Below are 21,949 nucleotides of genomic sequence, written 5' to 3' on the forward strand. Positions count from 1 at the left end.
AATTCGACCTCACGGCCCAATCTGCGAAGTTCATTAAGAACTTCTTTCAACGTGACTTCGGCAACGGTAATGCAATGAGACATCGCGATTCTTCAGTGGGCTTTTTCGATTTTCCACTTCTGGCTACCCGCGGGCTGCCAGAGCCAGCCAGAGCGTCTTCGTTTTTCTCGGGTTGCCCCGCCCACCGCGCTACGCACTTCCGCCGGGCGTTCCTTTTGCTCGCGCTGGACGGTTCTGGCTACCCGCGGGCTGCCAGAACCTGCCAGGACGATTTTGGTCTGGCTGCTCTCTGGAAGTTCTCTGGCTAGCGGACGACTAAAAGAGGCGATGGGCGCTCGCCGCCATCTTTACGGGGACTTCACGGATTGCAACGCGGGTGCTTGAGGGCTTAAATTTACCTCGCTCAGCCAACTGTCTACCGTCATATTCGGATTTCCTTACTTCTAGCGTTATCTTTTTAGGTGCTAACGCACTGTTCCGCATCGCGAAGCGGTGTGATACGAGCCGTAGTGAACCGTTTGAAGCTTTTGTATGCGTGTCCCCAGTTGATTGCTTCTTCGCGGCGGTGAACAGCGCGCCGCGCTATCATGCGTGCATGTTATCTACATCGTGTTCCACGCAAGTTGTAGACGCTCATTCACAGATTGCGGTACGTTTTGGGTGAGTCTTTCTCTGGTGGCGTTCCTTTTCACATATCTCGCGTATGTATATCTCCTTTCTCTGCAGTTAGCGAAGGCTTTGCAGCTAGCCCGTGTTCGCTCCGTCTCTCCGTCGTATGCTGTGGCAGCTCGAAACCGATATGTGTTCGAACTGCAGGCCGTTGATCTAAGAATACACTGATTGCACTCGGTACATTTAGACACACGTACATTGGCTTATTGCTCTCATGATTTCGACCAATGTTGTTTTTCGTGTGAAACGTTTCGCTCGTCACAGGCGACGTGCATTTTCATGCGCCAGCCGCATCCCCAGCTCCTTAAATGAGAACCACCATCAGCCACAACAAACTTTATGGAATCGAAGCCCAAGCAGGTCAGCGCGAATTTTTATGCGTATGAGCTAGACGTACCCGATAACCTGCTTTTTCATGTCTTGTGATGACACAACGCCAACTCATCAATGTCGTCGGTGGTCGACGTGATCGCTGCGAGCAGGTATCCTCCAGCTATCGCTTTCGAGTATACAATCACGATTTCGCGTCTTGTCATCCGCCGCGTCGGAGGCCATCTGTTGCGCTGCGCAAGCGAGGTTGGCCGAGTACGCGTCCTGCGCCGAGTCGCGCGAAATCGCGCGATAGTGATCGTATCCCTGAATGCAACAATATATTTTCAAGCTGGCAACGCATAAATGGGCCTACTACGCCGAGCGCGCGCCGGCCTCGACGGGAGCTGCCATGCTGGTAGCATGCTTAGGGCTCATTCACACCGGCGACTTGAGGAGGTCGCGCGACCATTTGCGACTCGCAATCAAAAAGCGACCGAAGGCGACTGATGTTCACACCGGCAAGCCCGGCTGAGCGCGACCCGCAAGTCGCAATCCCGGAGACGATCGTTCTCAGCGAGAACTCTCGGCATCTACGCGGAATTTGAACGCGACGCCGGAAGGCCGGATGTAGACACACGAAAGATCACTTCCGGTGCGCCGCTGATTGGTTTATCAGTTTTGCGACCACGGTCGCGCGACTGAAAATCGCGCAGAGAGCGACTGGCCCAAAATGGCCGCTTTTCAAGAAAGGCGACCGTTTGCGAACATTTGCGACTAGTCGCTTTGCGACCAACTTGGTCGCGCGACCACTGTCAGTCGCCGGTGTGAATGAGCCCTTACATTTGGCCAGCTGTACCGGCGTTCGATTTTGCAAACTTCGGGCAGGTTCGGGTTGTCTTGGGATCCCAGCCCATGTGACTTCCTGTCAGAACCGGAACTAGCTGGCTGCCAGAATTCCGAAAATCGAAGAGGCCCAGTAGTATTGCTGCAGAGCGCGCGCGGCCGGGCAGCCCGGTTGCGCGCAGCGCGGCATGGTTTCGAGAGAAGTAAACAAGAGAGGAGCGCTGGCCCGATAGGCGGAGCAACGCCATGAGCAACGCCAACTTCCGGCTTCACCTTTAGCTTCGCAAAGAGTAACCTCAGGGCCTCTCCTGAGTTTCCTTCCTGCATGGCACAGAAGTACTCGCAACTGCAGGCGACGAACGCGAACGATGATGTGGTGTCGATGTGGCTCCACCTTTTAGAACGGGCTGCCGGCCCCTAAAGTCATTTGATAATTTGAAAGTACCGCCGCGTGACCTCCTCGCCTCCTCCTCGCCCCTTACGCGTCACCCCCACCCCCTTCGCGGGAAGCGGTCTTGTGCCCGTTTTTCTGCACTACGATTGGTCTCCCTGCCGTTGCCTTTAGAAACGCGCGGATCTTGCGTTTTGCTTGTTTATTTCTTTTTCGTTCGCGCCATTTTTCTCAGCTCAGCAGGGTCGGCGCTTCAGCTCGGCGTCGCGAACGTTGTACGCAGTGGCGTAGCAACAGGGGGGGCCGGGGGGCCGTGGGCCCCGGGTGCAAGGGGCCAGAGAGGGGGGGGGGTGTCATATGCGTCTGAAGACACCCCTCTTTCCGCCAGCTACACCCGGGGAGGGGGGTGACAGAAGATCTATGGGCCCCGGGTGCCAGACGACCTAGCTACGCCACTGGTTGTACGCCGTGTTTCCTGCTCTCTGTGCTAGCGCTATGCCGTGCTGTTGCGCATGTAACTGCAGCAAGAAGCCTGAAGATGGTTATGCAGTTTTTATGATACCACAAGGAAAGCGTGACGGCGTGCGCAGGAAGCAGTGGCTGCACAACATTGGCCGAAATAACTTTGTTCCGACAAAGAACAGCCTTGTTTGCGAGGTAAGGCGCCTTTCTTATTGTTCGCATCAAAGCATCCCCTAATGCTGCATATTTTAAGATTCTTCCAGCCTGCTCACCAGCGTTTTTGCTGTGGCAATTTGTACATTGCATAAAAATGGGGTTATCTTCAGTATGCTTAATATTCTGCTGGGACTCCATCACCTCGCACGTCGCCAACTGTTGTTATTCAGTCGTAAATGCAGCACTATAGATTCTGCTTTCTGCTGCGAACATTTATGTGCAAATATACAGCCTCTCGATAGCACTTTTCGCGATTGTTCAGATTCGTTGCCTGTTTTACTGAAAACTGAAATAGCGGCTTGTAGAGGAGTTATAATTTTCAGCTTACGTCCATGTGTGTGTCAGTTATACACTGAATGCAGGCACTGAAAAAATTAGTTGCAAGTATACCCGTGGTATTGCAGGGGATGAGCGCTAGCTAGTCCACATTGCGTTTTTTTTTTAAGCGAGAGCCTTTAGATCTGTGTTTCATTGCCGCGTGGTGAACAGAAAATATCACGTGACCCAGTAAGGCCAGAAGCGACCCAGTGCATGTCCAGTTGTGTATAGGATATTATTGATTATACAAGTTAATTCATGATTAACTTGTGATTTAACTAAGGTGGATTAGGGTGTATTAGGCTGTATTATTAAGGAAGATTAGGGTGCATGAACAAGGATTAAGGTGTATTAAGAATTAGAGGCGGTTAAGGTGGATGAAGGAAGATTAAGGTGAATTAGGGTGGATTAAGATTGATTAGGTGGATTAGGGTTAATAAAGCAGTATCAAGACAGATTAGGGTGGATTAAGGAGTATTACAGTGATTAAGGGGATTAAGGTGGATCAGGGTGTATAAAGGAGGATTAAGGTGCGTGAACATAGATCAGGGTGGATTAGGTTTGATGAAGGAGGATTAGGGTGGATTATGGAGAAGTATTCTTGATGGAGGTGGATTAAGGTGAATTACAGTAGGCTGTACAAGGCTTTCGTATTCGCGTCTCTTACGCGATACCTAAACACACTTTGGATTCTTGGAATTTGCTTTGAACTCCGCTTCCACACACGCATGAGTGGGCGACGATTATTATTTGGTTTTCTCACGGATACAGGCAATGTGCAGGGGGGGGTCACGTGATCGCGCACGCTTGCTGTTGATATCGACATTTAGGCGGAGGCCGGGAATCTTCACTTTAATAGCGGTTTCTGTAGGTTTGTTCTGTGGGGAAGCTTTTTCCATTGATTTAACACGAACCGAAATCATTGCATCGATGCACTTTGATTACGAAGGTTGAGCAATCAATTATGATTGTGGTCATAATGTAGTAATGCAGATAATGTTCTGCAGGTAATAATGTTTAGCAGTGCAACGTATTTCACCCTAATCCACCTTCATGCTTCTTCATTAACCTCACTCATCCTTAATCCTTGTTCACGCGCCTTAATCCTCCTTTATACACCCTAACCATCCTTAGACGACCCTAATCCCCTTATCTTCATTAACCATAATCCACCCTAATCGATCTTAATCCACCCTAATTCACTGCAATCATTCTTTATGCGTCTTAATCCGCTTTAATTCACCTTCATCGACCTTAATAAACCTTAATTATCCTCAATACACGTGAATCCTCCATAATACACCTTGATCCATCTCAATACAATCACTAATCAACCATTAATTAACTTTGCTAAAGATCTAAGGCTTTTGCCTAATAAGCCACACGCACAGGGATGTACCACAAGCAATACTAGATCAGATGCGCAAATTAAAGCATCTCGTCATGTGGCAGAAAAACTGTCTGGAGTATAGAACTCTCCTCAAAGCTCCTTTTACATCAGTATACCACGATCATAGGGCTTTCTGGAAAAATCAACCTCCTCATAAACGTTGCCTTCAGCATTACCGATGCTGTTATCAGCATTTCTCAAAATTTTCAACACCACTGGGACGCGCAACTGGCCGAAAATAACGCGCCTCCACAGAATGCTGCGGCCCGTTCACGAGAGCCCAGGAGAAAAAGCGTACCGTGCGGAGCGCGCGGAGCCGGCGGGCGTGGAGAATCGAGGAGGAAAGCGCCGCAGGGGGGAGAGTGTCGTTACTTTCAAATTACGAAGGGGTTTTAGCGGCCCCGAAAATGTAGCGCCGCCCCTCAGAGGATGGCCTAAACATGCGCGAATCGTCGACGTGCTCTCAGTACGGCGAGGCACACCGCCGTTGGCACGCCTCTCATAATACTCCTACACCGTGACCTCGACCTTAGACACATGGAGTTGCGAGTTAACGGCGAGCCGTCACCGGTAAATTGACGACGACGAAGTTCAGCCTCCGCATGCTCGGCGCGCTCGTGCCAGGTAGCACGCGGGAGAGAACATCCGGGCATCTAGGCAGCAGCGAAACAGCTCATAGTACGTTCGTTGGACTCGCGGCTCAAGAAAGGTGCGGGACACAATTCGCCTCCATTCTATCTCTCAAGTAGTTCACCTGTCTCCGAAAGCAAGGAAGAGAGAAAAAAAAACGTTACCCCATGCTCGTTTACTGGATTACTCGCATTTAGTGTGCCAAAACCACGATCTGCTTATGTGACAAGGCGTAGTGGGGGACTCCAGATTGCCTTCGGCGATCTGAGGTTCTCTACCGTGCACGCAATGCACGCTACAGGGGCGTTTTTGCATTTCGCCCTCCTCGAAATGCTACCGTCGCGGTCGGCTTAAGAGAGCAATGTCAAAGCCACTACGCCACCACGGCGAGTAGGCTCATGTACTCGTAATACTTAATGCGTGCATAGCTAAATGTTTTATAGCTGCCTGGTCGTAAGCCTCCTAAGCTGATGTACCGTTACAATGGTCAGAAAAAAAGATAGCGTCCAGCATCTGACGCTGGAGCTGATCATGCTTGACAAACAGTATTTTTGATGAAGTGCAGATGTTTATTGCAAAGAACCACTTACCGAAATGCGTCGTATTGCAGCTCCTGACGAAGGTGAAATGTTCGCAGCAGATGGACGCCACAACAGCACGAAGGCGTCCGCAAGGTATCTGTACACATTAGACTGTACTAGACAACAGTAGATTGGACCGAACGGCGCTCTCCCGCTGAGGCGCCCAGTGTGGAAAAATTGTGCGAGGGCGCTGCGAGCGATCTGGATTGGGGGCGGAGGCGCGCTTCGCGGCATGTTCAACGTAATTTCGCTGCGGACGCTGAGATCCATTACGCACGTACGTTCTAATAATAGTGCTATATCGCAACAGCAAATTTATGTTGACACCTTTTGGTTACGTATACATATTTGTGACATGGGTTATGCAACATGACGCGCAGTTTTTCTCGCAGGAAGTCTGTGTTGTAATTTTTTTTAAGGTTTTACTTGCTTTGGTTGCGCCCGTGACTCTGGTCGGCCGGTACAATTGTAGGTTTAGCCTCGTGAACTGCTACCTTTAACATTGTTTTTCAAAGTAACACGTAATTTTTGCCACAGTAGCCGCCTATCTGTAACATGAAGCTACGAAAGAAAATTTTATTTATGTCGTGCCATTTTACGCGCGCTTCTTGTTGGTGGAATATTGATCGGAGACAATGATCACAGGAAAGAATATTATTATTTCAACTCCAGTTAATTATATTTTTGGTTTATTTCGATTCTGACTTATGGTCCCGGCTGACACCCATGCATTTCTATGGGCCCAAATTTTCATTATCTAGATTCTGAAATTAGCCTTCGGCAGATAATTCTAACTTGGCCAGTCAGCATGCAAGCATGTGACAACTATGGTGACACCAATAGTAAAGTCTTTAGCGGCAGCATGTCGTGGTGGAGTTCAGGGAACTAAATGCATTGAAGACGCAGCATTTCTCATAGAAAACACCTATTTTTGGTCTGGCCTAGGAAGGTTTCTAAGCAGCAACAATAGCTCACAATGGCTAATTACAATATTTACCCGACGCTAACGTGTACATTTTTTTTCTCAAGGAAATTTAATCGGAAATTGCCTGTATGGTGCAATTGAATACAAAACCAAAACCGTGTTCGTGGCGTTTGTATGCTTTACCGCATAGCATGGCTGTATTGCGGCGAAGCTAATAATCGGAAACCAGCCTCTACTGTGCAACAAATATTAGACCTTGGCCATTTTTCTTGCTGAGAAATCAAATGTGCATTAGATTTCTACTTTGGATGCATAGAAAGCAGGCACGAATTTTGTTTAGGGTCGTATTAGAACCGGGCAAATACATACTGCCTCAATGACTCGGCCCCGCAGGGGCGTCCGCGTCAACAGGCGCTGGGTGTGTTGCGACACCACGTACAGGCGCCCAAATCTTTAACTGGCGTGCGCGAGCGGCGACTTTTTCATGCGTCAGCGCCGTATGACGGGGCGAGGCTAGAAACAGTGTGAGGCAAAGCGCATGCCGACAAAGCGCACTCAGCTAGGCCCATCGTTTGCTAGGCTGTTTCCAGCCTCGCCCCGTCATACGGCGCTGACGCACAGAAAAGTCACCGCTGGCGCACGCCAGTTAAAGATTTGGGCGCCTGTACCCGAGAACACGAGGGTTGGACCCTCCCGCGTGTAACCGTGCACGGCTTAGTCGTGTCCTGGGAAGAGTGGATCCTGGTGGTTGAGCCGATGCCAGGTGTTTTCGACATTTACGGCCCCTCGGCGGAGGCAGCACCTCTCTTTGGCCTCAGCTTCACGCAGACGGTACCTCCAGACTGACCCACCTGGAGGAAATCGGCAATCGCCTTTTCCTGTCCTCTTCACCAATCTTCGTGTTTTTCTCCCACTTTTCCATCTTTCCTGTCTTTTCTTCACTTCCTATTACTTCCGTATTTCCTTTCGGCAAGGTTTAACCGTGTGTAATATATTCTACCTTGGGTATATACATTAGGTTATAGTGGCGGTGTATAGCTGGCGTCTGCAGGTTTCTAGGAACCTGTACGTCCCCTTGTTGGGCTCGGTGGTCGGTGGCTACCACCGCCGCCGAATTTTGAAACCATCCAATGGCAGAAGCGTTCCCGCGACTTTCAGATCGGCCTCTGAAAAGAGGTCGCACCGAAGCAACTTTTCAATTCTTTTTAAAACCAAGCGAAGACACATTTCCAAAATACCACGTTCTTCACAGTGAAGGCAACACCACCGTTAAAAAGCTCATCAGTCATAGTTTCGAAATGCCTAGCAAACAAAACTGGACCTGGTTATAAGGCCTCAAACATGGCTAGCGGTGACCTCCTCCTTGAACTGACCCAGAAAGATCAACTAGAAAAGCTCGCCGAACTCACCAATATTGGTGACAACAAAGTAACAATCTCTCCACACCGCTCACTCAACACTAGCAGGGGAGTTATATCAGAAGAAAACTTCCTGAACCTCAGCGATGAAGAACTCCTCGAAGGATTTCAGGGGCAAACCGTAATTAACGTTCGGAAAATCACACTACGACGAAATGACAAACAGATCCTGACGAAACATGTGATTTTGGCATTTGGTAGTAGCACTGTCCCTAGTTCACTCGACGCAGGATATTTGAAAATCAACGTCAGACCGTACATACTAAACCCGAGGCGCTGTTTCAAGTGCCAGAGGTTCGGGCATGCATATCTCAATCATGCAGAGGCAAAGAAACATGCGCACAGTGTAGTGCCAACGACCATCCATCTGACAACTGGAATGCTGCCGCACAATGTGTCAATTGCAAGGGCAATCATCCAGCTTACTCGCGGAGCTTCCCTTGCTGGAAAAGAGAAAAAGAAATAATCGCAATAACTGTAAAGGAAAACATTTCATTCTATGAAGCGAGGAAAAGGCTAGGGCAGTTACCTCAAGTAAGCTGTGCCAGTGTGACGCGGCAGGGGGCAGCGCTACACCGGTTTCAGGAGTCTACAGGGTGGACGTCCGGTACTTCTGTAGAAACTCCAACTGCCCCCTTGGTGGCTGCAGCCAGTGCTGCTCCATCGTCAACGAAGACGGCCCGGCAGACTACAGTGCCGCAGGGCCCGAAGTTGAACAGCATCCCACGGCCCGAGACGCGCGTCTCGGCGCCGGGCTCTCGATCATCCAGTGCCTCGGAAAAGGCGATGGAGCTCGATCCGAAAACCCCGGCGTCATTGACGCCAAAAGACCCGCGCTCCTTGGAGCGCTCCCAGAAGGAGAAACACATTGTAACTCCGCTGAGAAAGGGAAAGGTAACCTGAACGGTTACCGCCCTTCATAAGAGTAGTCAGACTTTAAATACATGTCACCTACAACTTGTAAGTTCAGACACATAAGTAACTTTTTTCGATTTCAATAAGATGGCTTTCATCATTCAATGGAATTGCGGAGACCTAATTCATAATCTAGGTGACATCAAAGACATAAATATGTTATCACCAGTAGCATTCTGCCTTCAAGAAACGAACCTAGGACCCAAACATACACATTTTCCTAAAGGTTTTACTGTCATAAGAAAGGACCGCGAGCACTCCAGTCGTCTATCAGGAGGTGTCTTTATTATCGTCCAAAGCGGCATCCCCACACGGAACGTTTCACTAAATACTGCGTTCGAGGCAGTAGCTGTCACCGTTTTATCTTTGAAGACTATCACCGTCTGTTCGTTGTACATCCCTCCTCATACCCATTTCACAACTCGAGATATGGACAATTTAATTGGCCAGCTGCCGGAGCCTTTTGTTTTATTTGGAGATCTTAATGCTCATTGCACTCTTTGGGGCAGCGATAATAATGACCAAAGAGGAGAACTTATTGAATATTTTATTTGGCAAACAACATCTGTCTTTTGAATTCAGGTGCGCCAACACATTTTTCACTGAGTTCACGTAATTTTAGCTGCCTTGATTTAGTATTTTCCTCTCAGGATATTTTTACCGAATTTAAATGGGACTTACTGGAGACTCCATATGGCAGTGATCGTCTACCTGCTTTAATCCACCTTACATCAACACTACCCATTATATCCCACATACCACGCCACTGGAAGTTACAAATGGCAGGCTGGGCTGCTTTTACAGAAAGTGCCAGGCTGGAGGAGCTTATTTTAACAGACCTAAGCATTGAAGAAATTGATGAAAAGTTTACTAACTTCATTATTTCTGCAGCTGAAAAGGCTATTCCGCAATCTTCTGGCGTTGTTCGGAGAAAGCTGAATCCTAGTTGAACACATGAATGCATCGTAGCAAACTAAACAGCAAAATAAGGCCTGCGTAATCTTATGCAGATACCCAACACATAACAACTTTCTGAATAATTACCTTTTTATAAAACTTGCCTATGTTTGGTTTACTAGAAGCTTGTGCAATAATAGCAAGTGCACTAACCCTGATTCCTTATTCACAGGAAAAGGGTGAGCTTGTTGAATTTTGATCATAACAGCTGCATTATCCAACCCTCCTCAAAACTGTGGGTAACTTATGAGTATTTTTATGTCAATTTTTAGCTAATGCACCCATTGCTCAGAAACAAGGTTACAGCTTTTCACAAGTACTGCTGGATTCGGAAGATGTAACAGTAGTCCTAGCCATTTTGAGTGGCTGAGTTATACTGCCAACAAGGCAACGAAGAAAGAAAGAAAAATCCAGCGACACATAAGCACTACTTATGAGTTCTGAATGCGAAAACATTAACGTCCAAGGGAACTCCACTGAGCGAGTGTGTTGAGGCACTTGGCCAAAGCCTGCTAGAGAGCACAAGGCCGGTGCACTTCGATCTGTGACATCATGCTACCTTGCCCGACTACCATATAAATTCATGGGGGTGCTCCTGAGTAATCCCAAGGCCTCCTAGATATATCTAGGAGGCGTTGGTAATCTGCGGCGATTTTGATGTCACCGCTTTCTTCACGTGGGGCTTGGGAATTAAAATATCGGTTCAAGTAGCAGGACATCATAAAGCAGAGTGCACAGGCCTGCTATCTAGGACATGCTTGTTTAGCCCTGTGGGTAAGACACTCGGCCTCTGAGCGAGGTGTAGTAGGCTCGAAACTCACTACCGCTGTTTTTCCTTTCGAATGTACTCTGTCTAGAAATACATTAATTTCTTTATGAAGAGTACCAAGGAGCAGTTAGAACGCAGGTGAGAGCTTGCGTTGATAACAGGCTTCCGAGACTTGAGGGCGATGCCCTCTCCCCTCACACAACACGTGGCACGCTAGTGCAGCAGCAGGTGTTCCCTTTCGCCCGCTCTGCTTCGTCGAGGCGCGCTCATGACGTGGCATTGCAGCCAATGGGAACTTGTGTGCCATTCTTCGCTTGTCCACACGACAGACGCCAGCTTTTTCACTCAATCGGCCAGTTGATGCTTTGGCATCAAAAGAGGAAGAAGAAGAAGCTCGAAGCGTGCAGACGTGCTTTGCATCGGCTCCGTGATTTCAAATTTTCCAAGCGTCCAAAATCTTCTGGTACCACTGGGATCAGCGGAATATATTTCTAAACATCAAGGGGATTCTACGGAACCGAACTTCGGTGAGCCGCAGTTTTAAGACCAACGAGAGCCCTATTCGTTCGGCCACGCCGACGGTAGGGTTAGCCCTAACACCGAACGCTGGCGCGCGGGAGCTCGGAGACCCGCAAGCAGCCACCGTTTCTACGGTGAGCTGTGGGGGCGACCCAGCCCAGAACGCTACGATCGCGGGAAACCCAGGCACCATTGCCCACCAACCCACCGACACTGAAACCATGGAAGTCGTATCCGAGAGTCACCCGAGACCCCTGCCTGACGAGGCCTTGCCCGGGCCGTCTCCCGTCCTCTCGGAGCAGCTCCACAATCAAGAATCTCAGTGGCAAACGGTCGTTTCCCTTCATCGGAAACGCCGTCTTCAAAAACAACAATCCACTGGTGAGCAAGACCCAGTCGGGCAAACCCCGCCATCGAAAGCCACACCGTTAGGGCTAGCTCTAACCCAGGCGCCAGCCGCCGCCGCGAAAGCCACGTCGCAAGCTACCTGCGAAGAGCGCGGAGCCGGTACACCTATTTCTGAAGACGCGGCTGCAAGGAGCAGGCCTCGCCGACGCGCGCCTCCACTCCCGCGCACTGACATGAAAATCATTATCCGCCCGACCCCGGGCCTCATAGTTCGAAAACTACAGACCCACCAGGTGGCCAAGGCGATCGTCCAAGCCACCGGAGGTGCGCCGACCTGCAAGGGGGATGATTTCATCGTCCGCCTGCGACACGGCTCGAACATCATCATCGTGAGCACCCCTCACGAGGCCACGGCGGCCACCCTCATGAAAATTGTAAGCCTCACCTTTCACGGACGATCACACCCTGTGAAGGTGTATCTATCAACACCCGAGGGCCTGCTTAAAGGTGTCGTACACGGCATCGACGCAGGCACCGGCGAAGAAGAGCTTATGGCGAATCTTCGGGTCCGCACACATGGAGTCCGCATCGTGCGGGCCCGTATGCTCGGACAATCCCAGACAGCCCTACTCCACTTCGAGGGACCCCAGGTGCCTAGATTTGTGTATTACTACGGAGGGGAGATGCCTTGCCGAGACTACCAGCCGACAAGGCAGTTCTGCTCCATCTGTAGAATCACCGGACACCGACCAGACGTCTGCCCCAACCCAACGGTGCGTGCGTGCAACGTTTGCAACCACATTAACCCAGACGCCGGACACACTTGTGTTCCGAAGTGCGCCCTGTGCGGAGGGGCCCATCTCACGGCTGCAACAGAGTGCAACAACAAGCTCAAGCGCATTCCACCCAGATGGAAGCCTACCTCCACGACCACACCCAAAACCCAACGACAGCCCCGCCCGGTCACTCAGTCGACCAAGGCGGCTGACCTTCGCCCGCGATGGTTCAGCTCCGAGCGGGAAGACTCCGACTACTCGGAGTCTCCGAGCATCTACGGATCCCGGTCCGGTTCCAACCCAAGGTCCAGGTCCCGCTCCTGCTCTCGCCCCCGGTCTCACTTTCGGTCGCCCAGACGGCGATCTCGGTCGACGCCCAAACAAGGAGAGCAGGCAGCACCAGCCACCGCGGCACTCAAAGACAAGGGGCCCCAGCAGCACCACCGAAAGACCAAGGAAGCCTCACCCAAGAGGACTACCACCAAAGTACACGAGGTAAGCTGGGCAGCAGTAGCCTCCCCCTCGTATAAAAAACCACAGACGCCACTATCTGTTAAATTGGAACAGGAACTCGCCACCATGCGCGCACAGATACAAACACTCACACAAGAAAACAGACAACTCAAACAACAAGTGATACAGCTCACACAAATACCACAAGAGATGGCTCCGCACAAGGACATCATCGACCTACAAACCCATGTCGATGCCATCCGCAACCAGATGCAAGCCTTCATGGACGCTACACGCGCCCAGTTGGAACAAATAACACAGACTGCAATACAACGCACAGATGCAGCAATAAAACACATGGAATCCACTGTAGATAGCAAGCTTAGGAACCAGCTTCACTCCATAAAACTACGGAAGACGCTACGACAGAACCTTTACAAGGCCACACCTGTAGCAGCACCGAACCAAATCGTAACGTCACCGACCACAACGTGCAACAATGCCTAGACCATACAGGCAAGTCAAAGAAAACTTAGAAATTTGGCAATGGAACTGCCGTGGGTTCCGGAGGAAGAAAGGGCTGCTGACACAATTGATCACCCTTTCCTCAAAGCCACCGGGGGTCATAGCCCTACAAGAGCCCGGTAGCCGACCAACACTACATGGCTACGAAGAATACCACACAAGTCAAGACGACAAGTGGAAGGTAGCCACACTAGTAGACAGAAACATCACAACCATACAACACAAACCCATAGACGACGTGGACATACTACATGTACTTCTCGAAATAATATACAAAGGCAACCAGAAACAGAGCGCCTTCATCCTCAACATTTATTGCCCCCCCAGCCAAAGGCGGGCAAACATAGGAAAACTCTTTGGGGACACCCTCCGCCTTGCTAAAGACAGTCCCCTGGTAATCATAGGCGACTTCAACGCTCAGAACACGCTATGGGGGTACCAGAGGCAGGATTGGAAGGGTCTCCAGCTACAAACACTAATTGAGCAGTGGCACCTCACACTCATCACAGACCCGAACATACCAACGAGGGAAGGGAACAGCGTAACACGCGACACCACTCCCGACCTCGCCTTCATCACTCAAACCACGCGAGCCGATTGGCTCAACACACTCGAAAACCTAGGCAGCGATCACTACATACTAAACATAACACTACAGACTGGACGCCTACGCAGGCAGATCGGCACAGCTAAACTCACTGACTGGCGCAAAATCAGGGAAGCCCAAGAACAGGATGCCGACACAATCACGAACCTGGAAGACTGGTGCGACAATCTCCGTCGACATAAACAACGCCACACAAAGGAAATCGCCAGAACGGAAGAGACCCCAGAGGTGGATCCCCACTTACTACACCTGTGGGATGCCAAAAGGGGCCTTACCCGCCGCTGGAAAAAACAGAAATATAACAGGAAACTGAAGACGCGCATAGCACAAATAACAGCGGAAGCAGAAGAATATGCCATGCAACTCGCCTCAGCGAACTGGTATAAATTCTGTGACTCCTTCGGTGGCACGCTGGACACGGCCAAGACGTGGCACATCCTCAAAGCCATCCTGGACCCCACCAAAACCAAAGGAGAAGGACACAGGGCTCTGGAAAGGTTACTACACACCTACCCAGGCAGCCAACAAGACCTCATCGATGCCATCAAGACCAAGTGCTATGGAGATCCCACTCCCACACAACCATGTAGAACACCCTACACAGGACAACCCAACCCACTAATGGACGAACCGATCACCGAAAACGAATTGAGAGCAGTCATCGCAGCCACCACCCGTAACACAGCGGCGGGCACGGACCAAATCACGAATTCGATGATCAGAAACCTGAGCGACAAGTCTATCTCCGCGCTCACGGCCTTTCTCAACCAACACTGGGAACAAGGTACGGTACCGGCGATGTGGAAACACGCACGAATAATCATGATCCCTAAACCGGGCAAGAAATTGGCAATTGAAAACCTTAGACCCATATCGCTCACGTCCTGCCTCGGCAAGGTGTACGAAAAAATTATAAACACGAGACTCCAGAGACACTTGGAAGATAACAAACACCTACCGGACACCATGTTCGGTTTCCGCGCAGGCCTGTCCACACAAGATGTGCTACTTCAAATCAAGGAAGAAGTCCTCAGTAACGTTTCCCGCAGCGGCGAGCACGTCATCCTAGCAATCGACATCAAAGGGGCTTTCGACAACGTCAGCCACCAAGGAATCCTAGAAGGGCTGGCCAACACCAACTGCGGCGAGCGAACGTACAAGTATGTTCAGAGCTTCTTGAGCCACCGCACGGCGGAGCTGAAGATGCGAGAGATCCAGACTCCAGTATACCACCCTCCCAACAAGGGCACACCACAAGGTGCTGTCATCTCTCCCACGCTGTTCAACGTCGCCATGATCGGTCTCGCAAGCAAACTGCAGGACGTAGCAGGTCTTCGGCACGCAATCTACGCAGACGATATAACGCTCTGGACCACAACAGGGTCCCTCGTTGAAAAAGAAGAACGGCTGCAAACTGCAGCCCATCTCATCCACGATTACGTCAGCCAACGAGGTCTACAATGCTCCCCCGAGAAATCTGAGCTTCTACGAGTCTGGCGAGGCCGGGGTAACCACACAGTCCCCACAGACCCAACAAGAAGACTCGAGGTACGCCTCAACGGGGGCCTCATACCAGAGAAGCCATTGCTGAGGGTGCTGGGCATGTGGCTGCAGTCCAACCAGCGGGCCACACACACCCTTGCGCTCCTTAAAACCAGTGTCAAGGCGGTATCACGCATGATCTCCCGCGTAACATCCAAGAACAGAGGCATGAAGGAAAGGGACACACTCCGACTGGTCAGTAGCCTGGTGGTGAGCAGAATCACATACAGCCTGCCTTACTACCACCTCACACAGTCCGAGACAAAGCAGGCCGACACACTTTTGAGGATGGCTTTGAAGACCGCTCTCCGCCTGCCGATGAGTACATCAACTGAAAAATTATTGGCGCTAGGGTTGCACAACACCCTCAGCGAACTGACAGAAGCCCATTACGTCTCGCAACAACAGAGACTTGCGCGGACTCGCACGGGCCGGCAGGTCCTACGAACCTTGGGGTTCCCAGCAATAACAACACGAACCCAAGAAACCTGCTTGATACCTCGTCACGTCCAGGACAGGTTTCACGTTGCCCCGATACCACGCAACATGGACCCTAACCTACACTCCGGCAGGAGGAGAGCAAGGGCCCAGTACATGGAGAAAGCGTTCAGGTTCAGTACAACGGCCCGGTTTACGGACGCCGCCATGTATGGGACGATCTACAAGGGCGCAGTTGCAGTGGCATGCGACCACCGAGGCCACGTTACCTCCGCGGCATCGACCCGCCCCTGCACGATTACGGAAGCCGAAGAGCTGGCCATCGCGTTAGCCATCCGCGAGGGCCTACACGCAAATCAACCATTGACGATCCTCACGGATTCCCAGCAGGCCTGCCGCAACTTCCTACAGGGTAGAATTGGAAGACCTGCTGCACAAGTCCTAGCCGGAATACTCAAGGAGGACTCTGAGGACTTCGCCACCCAAACTATCATCTGGATACCGGGTCACACAGGCATCACGGGCAACCTGCAAGCCGACAGAGCAGCTCGAGGATTCGTACATAACCGAGCACTCATCACGCCGGCTGCAGAAGACCTGGACCCTGTCGACCTCGAGTATTCAGCCATCGTGAACTACCACAGAGGGCGTCGCTTGCGATATCCACCACCCCATCGAAACCTAAATACAGAAGATGCCGCTGCCTGGCGTAGGCTCCAGACAGGCACTTACACGAACCTACACATATTACATCGGATACACCCCACAGCCTACAGGGACGAATGCCCATGGTGTGGGGCCACACCAACCCTATACCACATTACGTGGGAGTGCACACTACACAACATAGAACACCCAGACACGAACATAACGAGGGAGCAATGGGAGGCACTGCTGTCCAGCTCGGCCCTCGACGACCAGCTCAAGCTGATTAAGAGAGCTGAGAAGATGGCAAGAGCCAGCGGAGCCCTGGACTAAGGGCCCCGACCATTAGCGGTTTTTCTGATTATTCTTTTAATAAAGTTTATCTATCTATCTATTGGCATCAAAAGACGGAGGTTCACTGATGTTGAACTGTCTTTTACGACCCACTGGATTGACGGTCATCTGGTAGATGAAAAAGCTGTGGTAGACTTATTTATAGAACAAAAATCTTGTCAAAATCAACGAGAATTTCGTTCAGGCTCTTTGGATGATTTTCCTTCTTTTTTACTTTGCTCTCACTTTGCGACTTTAGACATGCGCATTGCTAGAATCGTATACAACGCTTTTACTACAACATTTGATCATGTTGTGAATTTTGCTTTATCTCTTGACAATGAAGCAAGTTGAGTTACAAAACTTGAGAAATTTATTTCACTGTCAGTTTTCAAGAGTATCATGTTTTGTCAACAACCTGCCCAGTTGGAGATGAATCCCACTCTCGAAATAGTTAGCAAAATAAAATAGTTTAATGGAAAGCTTTAGGCAATCCATGGCACAGCTGAACTTGCTGGCCTCGTGCAAAATTATGTGCACTATGTAACTAACGATAGCAGCAGATATGAAATAAACAAAGGTCATAAAGGGGCAGGAAGGGACATAAAAGAGCAGGAAACATTCTGAGGTGTATTTTATGTGGAAGGTAACCGTCATTTGGAGCCCGCGTCAACTATCAGTGAAATTGTGCGTTGCTCGCTGTTCCACGTGGGAATAGTAGATGGGCCACTCCCGAAAAGGGCGCGTGTTGGCGCCTACGTTCGAAACGCAAGTCGCATGAGAAAAGATGCAAGCACATGTTTACAATCTTTTAAAAGTACCCTGATGGTTAAACAACGTACGCAGGAAATTAAACGAGGCGCGTCACGAACTAAAGACGAGGATGCAATTTTTTATGCTTGTTTTTCCCTTAAAGCATCAGAAGGCAAAAGCAAATTTCATGATTTGCCTAACAAATGTGCTGCCAAGTTAGTGCATTATCTAATAACTGCGGCCGTGCGATTTGCTTGCAGCTGCCACGAAATCGGAAGCAAAACTTAAGATGTTGCTAGATTGTTTTTGTTGTGTCCTAGTGCTCTGTGACTGCTGTTTCCTTACCTCACGCTCTGTTGTAATTTAAAGCTGTGCAACGTTGACGTTATGCAGCCGTTTATTTTGTTTTTCAACATCTTGAGGCTTTCATAATAGCTCGGCCTGCTTCTGCAAGCCGCTTCATCGTATATAAAGCAAGCAGCAGCGGCGTTGATGGAAGTGTGAGCGAAAACCACAAGTTGCCGCAAAAAGTTCGCCATGTCTTGCGATTATGCTAGCGGGCTGTCCGAATACGACAATAAAGGCATCTGCGGCCAGCCCAAGCATTTCGACGAGCTGTCACTGCTCGAAGACAAGATCGCGCGATTCGCTGACTGGATGCAGGCCTCCAAGCACATCGTAGTGATCACAGGCGCCGGCATTAGCACTTCTGCCGGGATCCCCGACTTCCGCGGTCCGCGTGGAGTCTGGACTCTGGAGCAGCAGGGTGAGAAGCCGCAGGTCAACATTTCGTTCGACGACGCGGTACCGACTTCGACGCACATGGCCCTGGTTGAGCTGGCGCGCAGCTCGCAGCTCAAGTTCCTCGTCAGCCAGAACGTCGACGGCCTGCACCTGAAGTCGGGCTTCCCGCCGGACATCCTCACGGACCTGCACGGAAACATGTTTCTAGACCGATGCAACCAGTGCGGTCGGCAGTTCGTGAGGACTACGGCGACCAAGTCGGTCGGCCAGAAGCCCACCCGCGAGTTGTGTCCCGTGCCCAAGAAGAAAGGTCGGATGTGTCGCGGTCACCTGCACGATTCCATCCTGGACAGGGAGCACGAGCTGCCCGAGGACGGGATCGTAGCGGCCGACCTGCACTGCAGAGGCGCAGACCTTATCCTGTGCCTCAGCTCAACGCTGGAGATCATGCCGTGCTGCGCGCTGCCCCTTCTGACCAGGAAGACGGAAGGCACGATCGTCATCTGCAACCTGCTGCTGACGAAGATCGACAAGTCGGCCGACTTGATTCTGCGCGGCTACGTCATGGAAAAACTGACTAAGCGCCTGGGAATCGCGATACCAGCCTACTCTGCCGCTTGTTACCCGACCAAAATCAAACGCGAAGCCCCTATGAAATATCCAAAGTTGAGACTGCCGGAGGCCAAGGCACCTGCACCTTGCAAGTACAAAAATTAACCCCCGAGGAGCGAAAGTACCTCGCTGGACGACACGATTACGCGGAAAGCGATCAAAAAAGAACGTCGTCTGTCGTCCACCGATGCGACCGGTTTACAGACGACGTGCTAGAGACTCTAATCTTACGTTTTGCAGCTTAGCGACATCTCTTGTTAGTCGTGCAGGTGTCAGTTGTTTTCCGTATACATCGCGATTGTGATGTGAGATGAGGCGGTGTTCGGGACCACCTCTGTTTATGCTGCTCCAAATGAACGCCCAGTTTGTAACGCGCTCGTGTTATTTATAGCTCATTCCTACCTTGATATCTTGAACTTTTCATGTAATTTGCTGCCTATTGTGCATCGCATCTATTATCATTGTTTTGCCAAAACATACTATCCATGCAGAGCTAACAAATTATAAGCTTAATGGATTCATGTTTCATGATATTGAGTGATGAATCATTCTTCATTCTAAAAGAATGAAGTAGCCAAACTGTTGTGTAGCTGGGCACCATCCAATAATTACATGATTCTTGATCGCAGCAGTTAGTGTGACACCTGTTTATACATCTTTCACTGATTATGTGCCTGGAATAGAAAAATGTTGCAGTCTTTTCTGCAAAAATGTAAAGGCATTCATGTAAAATGCCTTTTGGCCAAAATGTACAGCTAAACATTACGTTCATTTAAGTCCCCTGCTCATTCACTGCCGCATTTAGAGTAAACAAAACATTTTCTAGTGAAACAAGCTGCATTTCAGCGTGTTTGTGGGTTCATACAACACCTTCCATGTTGACCTGCAGAGTCATTTTGAAAATGTTTGCTAAATATCGGGTTCAGAAAAGTGCTCGCCATTGCGCTAGAAAAGCTGGACAATCGCCCCTTCACAGAAGAAAAAGTTCGAAACTGGCCCAGACGGGTTTCGGCATTCAATGCCTTAAGGGCTCTGCTCAAGTTTGTAAAGGCTTGTGAATTGTGTGACCATCTTTGAATGTTGTAGAATGTAGCTAGAATGTAGCTTTTGCATTATTGTGTGAATTTTTCTAAAATTATTTTTTCTTCTTTCACCTTTTATTCCCTTTACCCCTTTCCCCAGTACAGGGTAGCCAGCCGGTACTTACCCTGGTTAACCTCCGTCTTTCCTCCCCTTTTCTCTCTCTCTCTCTCTTGGCTAAATATCATGCGTGTTGCTTGAGAAGTTGTACTTTTTTTTAAATAAACATTATTGGTAGAAACTTTGCAGTGGAAGTAGTTTTTTATTATACTTTTGTCCAGTGTATTTTGTTACAAATTATTTGCTCCTGTAATAGCTGATGGGCATTTATATGACCCATTTATGTCAAGTTATTCATAAATGTGCATATATAAATATGTGTATACCGGTCTTGCTTCAGTGAATGACAGTTCATAATGCAGCATCTAGCTGAGAGTAAATGACCACGAAATTCCACTGGAGCCCACTGATACACTGCTTGTCAGGTGCCGAGGAAAGAAGCTGCTTCCAAAAAAAATTAAATTATGGGGTTTTACGTGCCAAAACCACTTTCTGACTATGAGGTACGCCGTAGTGGAGGACTCCGGAAATTTTGACCACCTGGGGTTCTTCGACGTGCACCTAAATCTAAGTACACGGGTGTTTTCGCATTTCGCCCCCATCGAAATGCAGCCGCCGTAGCCGGGATTCGATCCCGCGACCTCGTGCTCAGCAGCCCAACACCACAGCCACTGAGCAACCACGGCGGGGTGTGCTTCCAAGAGTCAAATTAAGAACAATACATGTTGAAGAAGTGGAGCGAAAGAAAGGACAGAATGAATAGAAAGCACTGCTTGTGAGCGGTTGCCTTATGGAACGAGGTGATGCCCATGGTCCAGTGGATAAAGGAACAGCAGAAGGGTTGAATATGTTGACAAATGCTCACTTTGTCGACGCACTATCCAGGACAGCTAGGCAACCTTGTGGTAGTTGCTGCATGAAAACTCAACCCTTGTGAAGCAATGCATTTTTTTATATCCCCATTATGACCTGCTCTTATGAAGAAATGGAATCCTCATGACCCTGTCCGATGCCATCTGACTTCACACCATGCCTCCGAATTTTCTAATATTGTGCCACCTCATCTAACCATTTATTACACTCTACTGTGTTTTCCAACTATTGGCACCCATTCTGCTACTGTAATAGATACTGGTTACCTGTTCCATGCACATGACCTGCCTAACCACTCCTTCAATAAACAGTTACATGTGGGGTACTTGTTTAATGATCATAAATGTGCAGTTAATTGACGTGCCTAGATCTAAGAGAACATGAAGGAAACTTAATCATTGTGTGTGAGTGATTTCGTTTTTTCGTGTGTGTCCTGTTAGAACTGTGCAGTGCAACTTCATATCAATGATTCACTTCCTCTTAATTCCAACTAGAACATAATTCACCCATGTTTGCTCTCTCATCCATGCTGCCTTCTTTAGTTTATTATCTTCGTGTTAATCACTTTCTGTTCCATCGCCCATAGCGCCATCATTAGCTTCCTTAAAGTTTCTTAGTTATCATAGCTTGCTAGGGCGGTGCAACACAACTTGGCAGTGACTGCAGTAATGGCCTTATGGCAGACCATCAGCCTCATACGGGGTAGGCACGGGGTTAGAATACTGGCACCACCAAAAACACACTGGGTTTTCTCATGGGCTTTGTGCCCTTGTGCTTGGCTGCTTCTAGTGGTTCTCATTTAAAAAAAGGGTCTTTTAGAAATTATTTGGCGGGTCATCTGG

At 49.6% G+C, this 21,949-nt stretch overlaps 2 protein-coding genes across 2 annotated transcripts in view; one reads left to right on the forward strand and one right to left on the reverse strand.

The window, feature by feature from the left end:
* Window positions 1–5,929, reverse strand: part of LOC142569666 (uncharacterized) — a 32,833-nt gene extending 26,904 nt beyond the window's left edge. Inside the window, exon 1 of the mRNA XM_075678623.1 lies at window positions 5,825–5,929. The gene's annotated coding sequence lies outside the window, so the exon portion shown is untranslated. The remainder of the gene's footprint in view (window positions 1–5,824) is intronic.
* A 12,346-nt stretch (window positions 5,930–18,275) lies between these two features.
* On the forward strand, window positions 18,276–19,199 carry LOC142574862 (NAD-dependent protein deacetylase Sirt6-like). Its single transcript, XM_075683866.1, has one exon. The coding sequence runs from the start codon at window positions 18,276–18,278 to the stop codon at window positions 19,197–19,199; it is 924 nt and encodes a 307-aa protein (XP_075539981.1).
* Window positions 19,200–21,949: the final 2,750 nt, after the last annotated feature.

This window comes from Dermacentor variabilis, chromosome 1, assembly GCF_050947875.1.
Source record: "Dermacentor variabilis isolate Ectoservices chromosome 1, ASM5094787v1, whole genome shotgun sequence".
Taxonomy (NCBI): Eukaryota; Metazoa; Arthropoda; class Arachnida; order Ixodida; family Ixodidae; genus Dermacentor; species Dermacentor variabilis.